General features: G+C 39.6%; 1 protein-coding gene across 1 annotated transcript; it reads left to right on the forward strand.

Annotated features, from left to right (window-relative positions):
* The first annotated feature begins 531 nt into the window (after nt 1-531).
* On the forward strand, nt 532-4,069 carry RGS1 (regulator of G protein signaling 1). The gene is given in 5 exon segments (XM_007451513.1): nt 532-668; nt 1,032-1,112; nt 1,526-1,587; nt 2,964-3,127; nt 3,884-4,069. Coding segments are annotated over 5 exon segments (630 nt in total).
* Nucleotides 4,070-10,540: the final 6,471 nt, after the last annotated feature.

The following is a 10,540-nucleotide window of genomic DNA, read 5'->3' on the forward strand; positions in this document are numbered from 1 at the left end:
TAATAATAATAAAAAAAAAAGTATTTGTTTACTTTACATTGCTTTCTGAAAGAAAAATAAAACCCTTTTTAAAATACTGTAATCAAATGAGTTTTATAGTCAAGGACTATGCAAAGTCCTGCGGGGACCCATCTCTAGTCTGTGTGATACAATACACCCACCAAATGAAACATTTCATTGAAATATGCAGTTTTTATGAAGAAACAAGCACCCCCTAGAACCAAAGACTGATCCTGCTGAGGCTTTAGACATGTGGTATATGTGTGTGAACCTCTGTAGGTCTAATTTTCTTTCTTTCTGTATAATCAAGTGACCTAGTCTCATTGGGTAAAGTTTCAGCCACAAAACATCACTGTGTGCTTTTTGTTTTTTTCAAGATACACGTCACAACACACCAAGAAATGGGGAACTTCCAGTGTCTGTGGTAACATCACTTGATAAACAGACTCGTTCGAACGGCAAGGGCCTGTTAGCTGTCACTATATAAAGCAGCAGAGGCGTGGATTAGCAGGTACTTGCCTGCTGAGGACCATGTGAGCAGCGGCCATCTCCACGCCAAGTCCAGAAAAAATGCCAGGCGTGTTCCTCTCTGCTAATCCAAAGGGACTGAAAGGAACTGATCATTCGCTTCTAGACAACAAGACGCAAAAAAGGAGGCCAAAGACTTTGTAAGTTCATTAACTGTGCAAATTTTGACTTAGATGATCCTTAATGGCAGAACAATTGAAAATGAATGAATGGAAGAAAATGCGAGCCTTTAGTTTACCTAGATCAGGGCAATGACCTGCTGTGAGTTACAAGTATATTCAGTTGTATTTAAAAATGAATCATGACAGGGCATTAAATGAGGTGGGAACTTTTCCAGACTTTGGCTTATAAAAATCGGCTCACTCTTAATATAGCAATATGTTGTATCAGCTATTTTTATTATGGCCTTATTCCTTGGAGAAGTTTGCTTCATGCTCTTTTCTTTTTACAAATAAAGTATTCTTCTGAAGAAATATGAATATTTACTTTTGTGTCTTTTGTAGTGGAATGGATGTGAAAGCATACCTGAGATCTATGATCCCACATCTGGAATCTGGAATGAAACCTTCCAAGTCCAAGGACCTGTATGTACACTAATACACGGAACTATCACTATATAAGCGGCCTGTGCATTAGCTCTGTATTCTAGCAAGGCGGTAATACTACACATAATGGACTTCATTTCTTTTAAGTAACAAGCCTAATAAGATTAAGCTGCATTAGTACCAATGTAATTTAAATACAAATGTGCATGCATATATTTGCTACTTATTATACTGTTGGAGTACATTTGGATTTTTTCACATTGTATTGGCAGATATTTTCATAACGATAGTAATTCTAAGCAAATTTTTGTTTTCTTATAGATAAATTTTAATAAAATGTATTAGAAGTAGAGTCTTAGTTTGTGAAGTTATCAAAATGCAGCAGCCATTCTGATTTCATTTGCGCTCACACACACAAAAATACTAATTTATGTAAATGTCGTCCCCTGTAGACTCTCTGCTGATGAAGTGAAGCAGTGGTCTGAATCTCTGGAAAAACTTCTTGCTAACCAGAGTAAGTATAGATTAACTACTGCATGTTTCTGGGTTTATCTCAGTACGCTAACAGATTGAATGGCTTCATTAAAATATAGTATTCTGGATGGGAGGGTGTGTGAAACGTTGTACTCTAGCTGTTCTGTAGCACTGATAGCTTCAGCATATTATGCCTCATCGTGGCATAATGTTGACTCGGCACTCAGTTCTGCTACTGTCCTTTAGAAAAATTTGCCAAGGCAACTAGCTGTTTCCATGGATCATTATAGGAGCAAAATTTTAAATTATGCTGGGGTTCTGAAGTTTAAAGTTTTAAAAAGTAAACCAAACATCTCAACATGTGAACTGCTACTCTGAAAGCTACCTAAAGGATGTATTTTTGTACCATTGGATGTAAGGGGTAGGATTCACTCAGCCAATTAATAACTTTTTCCATTCATACATGCGTTGTCACTCATTCAGCCCAGGCATTTATGTGCAGGCATTTTAGAAGCACCAAGGACTCAAGAGTAAAGACACAGTGCCTTGCTGCCTTGAAGGCAGTTGAGACACACAGCATAAAACTGCATTATATATAACATGACACATTATAACACAGATATGATAAAAAGACTTTTTAAACACAGAGTCTCACGGGGAGTTTCTGATGAGAGAAGGGAAATGAGATCAGCTTGTCTTAGCCCTCATCATGGGCATTGGGATCCTGTTGGGATTAGGACCTCGCTCAGGGGCATAGATGGGCAGCTTGTCCCTATCCGGGGTGAGCCGATCCCCTTCTCCCCCCAACACCCTACAGAGCCTCACGTGGGGATCAAGTAGTTCAACCTGGTTCATCTGCTTGTTATCTGACTTAGGTTATGATTCAGCCAAACAATGCTATAGAAATGGCCTACTGAAGAGCCTCAGTAACACTAGTAAATCCAAGCAGTATAGCGCACATAGGTAATATACAGGCCTCACATCTTTTGACTTATATGAGTTGGACAGAGAAATTATATTTGTTAATGATTAACATGATGTTCATGCCTCCTGTCAATATTTGACTCCCTAAAATACTCTGCACTCTGGCTGAGCTGGCAGTGTAAGAGAAGAGATTGTTCTGTAACCTGCAGAGCAGAACTGTAATGTAACAGCAGATGGAAGTGAAGCAGTCTCTCAGCCACCACTAAGCAGCTGTGTACCTGTGACAAGCGTGTCTGGCCCCAGACAGACTATAAACGAAGGGGTCCCTAAGGCCTTCCCACCTCTACAAACGGTGACACAGCCATTTCAGCAGCATCCACCTCTTCCCTTTGTACACAGAGAATATGCCACAGTACTCTTCTTGTAAATTTCTTCCAGTTATTCATTTATTGGCTCAATTAATTTATCTCACCCCTCACCCTTTCTTTTTAGCTGGTCAAGACGTCTTTGGGAATTTCCTCAAGTCTGAGTTCAGTGAGGAGAATATTGAATTCTGGCTGGCTTGTGAAGACTATAAAAAAACAGAGTCTGATCTTTTGCATTGCAAAGCGGAGAAAATCTATAAAGCATTTGTGCAGTCAGATGCTGCCAAACAAGTGAGTATTTAGTTCATTACCATCGGTTTATATGTAAAGAAACTTAGATACAGAATAAGATTCAACATACTAGCAAGATGAAATCCTTTTTGAGTATTATGATTTTCACTGCTATATATTTAAGTCTATTCATATAGTTCAGTGCAACGATAATCTAATTTTCTACATTTGTGAAAAGGCTGGATGAAAGATTGATTTTGTAAAACAAGCTAATGTGATGGGGTGGGGTTAGGAGTACTGGTGATACGGACCAGAACTGCATGTCAGGGGGTCCTTAATGAGCTAGCTCGTTTTGGATTAGGATAAAGTAGAGATTAGTGCAATACATGGATTGCAGCAGCAGAAATATTTCCAGTTAGTAGTAATGCCCACTTCCAGTTAAATATTCCTGGTTCAAGCAGCAAACACCTGCACAAAGGTCCTCTCCTCCTGTAAGTCTTAAATGTGCACATCACTTTTTTTGATGCACGTATCACCTTATACAGATATTTAAAAAATAATGTCTGCCTCTTGCACCTCCCAAAGATATTATGAGCTAACTGGGAGCAAAGATATTTCTGCTTTTTTGTGCTGCTTCTTTTTAACTCTTCCACACCTAGGAGAAGGTATGCTTAGAATAGGCATTCAAGAGATATCTGAGCTGATTTAAATGAGGTTTTAAAGCCACTGTCTTGAGGTGCTTCAAAAACAACAGTGACATCATAAAATATGCAATAAGTTGGAAGTGCATGTGAACTGATGAGGATTTATTTTTAGATCAATATTGACTTTCACACTCGAGAATCTACAGCCAAGAAGATTAAAGCACCAACACCCACGTGTTTTGATGAAGCCCAAAGGACCATATATACTCTTATGGAAAAGGACTCCTATCCCAGGTTCCTCAAATCAAATATATACTTAAATCTTCTGAATGACCTTCAGGCTAATAGTCTAAAGTGACTAGTGCCGGCTGGAGGGAATTAAAGATGATATCAAGTACAGAAGGAATGTACCAGGATGGCTCCCTGGGGGGACACCTTGGCCTTTTGGGATGACTCACAGATCCAGGGGAGGAACCCATGACTCAGGACAGATTAACATGGAAGTTATCCAGGCTCAGGGCTGATGAAGCGTGAGATGAAAATTCAGCGATGGCAGAAGGAAGGAGATACTGTGGTCCTGTAATAAAATACAGTGGACTTACGTATTAGAACATCCCTCAGAACTGAGAAGGCCGGGTAATGCTTGCTACGCAGAAACTGTGAATAAGGGTTTTGAAACTGGTGAAAACATGCTATAAGCTTCAAGGTCAACTGACATTTATGCTGCATATTGTTATACAGAGATTGTATTGAGCTGCTGAAATCTCTTTTACTTGGATGACTATTTGAGAAGTATGTGTTTCAAAATCACCATTTCTGTTATTGACACAAAGTGTTTCAGTGTTGGTTGGTTTGTTTGAGTGTTTTGGGATTGAAAGAGATGAAGAGGGGAACAATGTATTTAACTTAAGCTATTGCCTTAAAGTTGGGAAGTCAGAATATATTTGTAAATTAAATTATCACAGTGTCAATAATAAATGTGAGTTTTGTCTTAAAAACACAGAAGCAATTTCTGTTTACATTTCCTTGCCATCTTTAAAAACTGGCATTTATTTTTCAGATTTAACAAAAATTTAAGCAAGGGTCTTCGACTTTCTATCACCTCTTCAACATCTAAAACTATCATCCAGTTAATCTTATATTTTGTGTATTACGTGTATGTATTGGACAGAATTCATTAGTTTTCTCTCTGCTATCACAATGTATAAAGATCAAACAAATATAATATGCTCTCACATAGTCAAGCTTCAAACTGAAGAGAAACTGAAGAAGTCTTTTAAAGAGGGATAGAAATTTTATTTCAAGAAGTCATCTAATTAACAACTAATCGTTTATTGTGATTTAAAGTTTACAAAAGCCAGATGTATTTTCTCATTTAATGTTCATCGCAATCCTACGAAAGCTGAGACTAGTAAGATCAAATCACTACTTCCCAAATTTAGCTATCAAAACTACCTAGAATGTTAAAAAACAAAACACCAATTTTGGGGCCCTATCCCAGGTTGACTGAATCAGAATCCCCAAGGGACAGAGTATGAGAATCTATACTTTAAGAGTAAATTCCAGGCGATTCTGAAGATGCCCTGGTTATGCAGGGTTGGGAATCCTGGGGTTAAGAGACAGTCCCACTGCCAGGGATTTACACATAAATTTTCTCACCACACAATTTGTGTTCCCTCTACTGTGCAACACTGCCCCCCAATGACCAGAAGACGTTTCCTAAATCCTCAAGCCTTCAACAGTCTTAGGCGTTACCTAAGCAGGAACATAAGACTGCTCTGGAGGATCATCTACAAAAAGGATAATCAGGACGATGCATATTCCAGCATAGCCTATAGAGCTGTATCTTGCCATGCTCCCGTGTCCCATATGTTATTGAATAATCGGCCATCACAGTGTAATACTCTGGATATTCTCAGTACAGGCTTGCCTATCATCAGGAACACAGCAGTGACATGGGGCAATATGTAGATAGGTTTAAAAAGTACTAGTCTTGAATTTCCATGGGACAAAGTCCAAATTGTCTCTACCATAAGCTTAATTCTATGATTTAGCAGGTCAAAATATTGTAAGAGGCTTAGGAAGGGAATCCAGTTTAATCACCATCATCATTATCATCATTCTCTCCCTTACTCATGCCATCACCAAATTCCCTCAATCCTCCTTCTACAATTAATGTGTGCAGCTGGTACGTCACTTGCCCTTTTTCTGCCCACCCCCCCCCCCCCCGCGACCGCGCTAGCGTAGTCTCTCATTGATTGATCATTCATGCAACTTGTTTTCTTTCTTTCCAGCCTCTTCTCTTCAATCCATCTTCAATCCATCCTCTAAATAGCCGCAAACATCACCTTCTGAGACACAGATTTGGCCCTGCCATTTCCCGTGACATACAACATAAAGTTCAAATTTCCTTTCTGGAATTCAAAACACTCCCAGTGAGACCTTCAGGGTATAATTCGTCTTACTCCCCTCTAGGCAACCTTCCTACCTTGACATCACTCAGGATCAACTGCCTTTTCTTGAAGGAGTCCTGGTCTTCACTACCCTTTGGTTAACCTACTATCTCTCTAAAATGCCTTTTCCTACCTCCTTCCAGTTTTCAAAGTCCAACCAGTTCTTCAAGGCCCAGGTAGAATTACTCTTCTATAAAAGCTTTCCAACACCTTACACCGCTATGTGGTTATTTTCAATAAAAACCGGAGGGGAACCAAGTCCATACAAACACAAGACACTCTGCTCCTATTTCTAGCACCACTGTCACATTAAATAGTCCAGGCCCTTCAAACTCTGAGGCAGTAGAAGTGCAACTGTCCAACACACATACTGGTCATAAAATGAATGCTTCTGGTCTTTGTCTTGATAAGATGCCATGTTAAAAAACCATGCAGGGGCTTCCCTGGTGGCACAGTGATTAAGAACCCACCTGCCGACACAGGGGACACAGGCTCAAGCCCTGATCCGGGAAGATCCCACATGCCGGGGAGCAATTAAGCCCGTGCGCCACAGCTACTGAGCCTGTGCTCTAGAGCCTGTGAGCCACAACTACTGAAGCCCACGTGCCTAGAGCCCGTGCTCCTTAACAAGAGAAGCCCGTGCACCGCAACGAAGAGTGGCCCCCACTCGTCCCAACTAGAGAAAGCCTCCGCGCAGCAACAAAGACCCAACGCAGCCAATAAGTAAATAAATAAATAAAACCTATTAAAAAAAAAAAAAGGTATCCAAGTTTTGGACAGATGGTCAAAACAAACATCTAAGACATTTCTTCATTTTCAAAATGAAAAAAAAAAATTGTCACCATGGCCGCATAGATTCAAGATATGGCAAAAAACTTGAAAAGATAAATTTCTTTTCATTGGCATTGTTTACTATGGTGTGGATGTTTTATTAGATCATTTACAGAAATATGATTAGCTCTACTGTTTAGAGAAATCTGGTCCAACCGCTCCATCTAAGATTCTCAGCTCATATGCTATGTTCTATTGTGATACTAAAGCAGTGGCAATCAACAATATGTATAATTTAAAACTAAGTCATTTAAAAAATAAAAATAAATTTACTTTGCTCAGATGTATTTTATACTATTTCTAATATGATATGTATATTGTAGAAAAGTAGGAATCCGTGAAGGTAGAAATTAGACCCCCTGGTGTCTAATAAAAAGTACGTATTTACACATTTAGCTCATGTGGGATAAACTAAATTTCAAGTTTCTTTCATTCTGTGTGCAAACACAGTCTGTATTATATTAGGAGGAATCTTTGATGATTTATTACTGAGAAAAGAAATTCTGAAATATGTAAAGGGAAAACAGAGTAAATGGTGATTTAAACTGCCATAGATATAAATAATTGCTATTATACACAGAATTGTAGAATTTCCTCAAGACCGCATAAAACCCTATCTATAGAAACAAAAAAATACTCATCAACAGCATAAATACCATCATCTGTTTTGTTGAGACCAGTATCTTAAAAGTGTTACTGAACCAGACTTGGATCCGCACACCCAATGCACAACAAAGCCAATCTAATGACACCAGCTTGTGGTGAAGGAAAGTACAGCGTTTACTGCAAGGCACCCAACATGGGGCCAAACAAGGAGAACAGGAAGCTGAGGCTCAAAAGACCCAAACTGCCCAGTGGCTTTCAGGGAAGGGTTTTTAAAGTCAGTGTTAGGAGTGAGGATTGTAGGGTGTCTGATCCGCTCATGGACGTTCTTCTGATTGGTTGATGGGGAGGTAATTGGGAGTTAACATCATCAACCTTCTGGTTCCAACCAGTCTTGGGTCTACATGCTTGTGCTCAGCAGGCACGTAACTTCTTCTACCTGGTGGGGGTGTCAGTATCTGCAAAACGACTGAAGGATATGGCTCAGGGTATTATCTATAACCCTTGAGGAGGAACTAAAGGTCCTTGACTCTTCAGTTTACAGCTGAACTACTATTATTTTATCTTGCTTGACTGTTTTCCTTTGTTTCTGTATTTTCTCACTTCTCTGATTAAATTTGCTCTTTGGAACTAAGGGAAGGCCTAGGAGGCTAAAGCTTTTCTACAAACAAGAGGCTGAGGACATTAGGGAGAAGTGGGGTCTGCCTTGGGAAGGCCCTGCAAGGTCCTGCTCAGTTTGAAAAGCTAAAAATGTATCATTCAAACGGCAAAATTTTGTGTCTTACTCTGTGCCTAACCTAAAGGAAACTTTTCTACAAGTAAGTCCATGGCAAAATACAGAACCTTCTATGGATGTTTCTATATAAATATTTGACTGGGTATTTAACTCCTGGTGGCTCCTTTCACTTGAATTTGTAAACAGACCAAAGGGAAATGAAAGGGAAGGAGGGAGGGAGGGAGGAAGGCAGAGAGAGAGAGAGAGAGAGAGAGAGAGAGAGAAGGGAAACAAACTGGCTGAGGGTCTTAAATGTTTGTATTACCTTATGTCTCATTTGAAAACCTGAGTGCCCCAAAATGTCACACTTATATTTTATCTTCTCAAATTGAAATTTTAAGCCAAAAGGGATTGTGCTATAGTTTAGAATTATCTACGTTACTTTGAAACTCCCATAATTGATGGAAGATTAGGCTAGGAATTCGAATCCAAACCCAAAAGAACCAAATTTATTAAATCCATGGGGACCTTGCCTCGACTTGGAATGCTGCCATTTGGGGAAGATCTGTGGCAGTAGGCTTGACGATTGAAAGAGAAGTCAAGCTCCTGGGATTAGGGAGCTGATTGGTTTACGTAAGAAGAAACGGTGCACTGTAAGCACGTTTTAGATTTAGAAAACTGGGTTGGCCATGTCAATCACACTTCAGAATTAAATGTTCTCATTGTCCTTCCTCTCTCTCCTGTCCAACTCCAAGCAGAGTCAGAGGTCTAGTATCCATGTGGCTGAGTATGTACAAAAATTCCGAAGAGTTTAGGGACATTCCAAATAGACGCTCTCATGTCACTCAAGAGAAACACCAACTTCCCACTTCTCAAGTGAAAAATGCAAGCCTTCTAAAAAGTTCTTTAACTGCAAGTTTTCTTAGCAAAAAAAAAAAAAAAACAGTTACTTAAATAATAATGCATTATAATAGACACTAGATTTGTTCATCCAGGAAGAATATTTGCTTTTGTTCTATATTTAATGTGCATTTTTACTTATTATAATATTAGCTGGCTGATTTCTCCATCTTTTCCACAGGAAAGGGATAATTGGCGTGGATCTTGAAGAATAAATAAACCCCAACCAGGGAAGAAAGAGGGTGAGAACATTTCAGGAAATAGTCTGTGAAAAAGTCAGGAAATCAAGAAAAAAATACTCTGTGTTCAGCAATGGTGATTTATTTCGTGTGGCTGGAACACATAGGGAAGCGAGAGGGTTGGAGGGAAAGCTCAAAAGGTAGTTTAGGGCAGATTCTGAGAAGAGACACAGTCCATTCCAAAGAGTGTGAGTTTCATCTTTTATATGACAGGTCACCACTGAAGTTTCAAGCAAATGAGCAAAAGACATAACTGCTTGTGCTGATACACAAGTTACTTGTTGAGTCTACACCAGGAGTCTCTGAGATAAGCACTCTTAACCTCATTTTATTGACCAACAAATGTCAAACCAAAAAGGTGAAAAAAGTTATCTAAGGACACAGAACCAGGAAGTAGCAGACCCAGGGTTTGAGACCAGGTATGTATGTTTCCAACGACTTTGCATTATCTCAAGCTTCTTCCTGAAAGTGACATGATTACTTTGTGTTGTGGAAAGCTATTTCTGGATTCTGTGTGGAAGACAGTTACAAAGGAAGGCATAACTGAGGAAGGAAAGCCAAACATGAAACCAGTTCTGTAGCCCAGCAGGAGAGAATCAGGGCAGAAATCAAGGCAATGGGAGAGAGAGGGCAAATAGATAATACTTGGTGAGCGATTTGCTGTGAGGAGTAATTGAGGGAGGGGAACACAGGATACCTCCGGGGTGTCTAGCCTGGGGCCTCAAAATCACAGCAAAGCCCTTTCCGGCTCAATTTTAAACATATCACCTTTGAGGTCCTTCAGCTGCAAATGTGCATTGAACAACTTGGAAACAGAAGAGAAGAGCCCTGGAGGAAGATTAAGGCATACGCTTCTAAAAGGCTCCACGTGCAAAATAAATTATGCAGCGCTTTCAACACATTAACAGTTTATTCACAGTGAACCTACATATGAAGCACGCCACATGTTTTTCCTCAAAGCTCACTTTCTTCTTGGACAAAACTAGAAGTTTGCAAGCTCTCGTCCAGGCTGAGAACCAAAACCAAGGACCAAGACACTCAACAGATTTGCAGGAAGAAACTGCTCTAAGTTTGAGAGCACCTCTTAA

This window comes from Lipotes vexillifer, unplaced genomic scaffold (assembly GCF_000442215.2).
Source record: "Lipotes vexillifer unplaced genomic scaffold, Lipotes_vexillifer_v1.1 scaffold151, whole genome shotgun sequence".
NCBI lineage: Eukaryota > Metazoa > Chordata > Mammalia > Artiodactyla > Lipotidae > Lipotes > Lipotes vexillifer.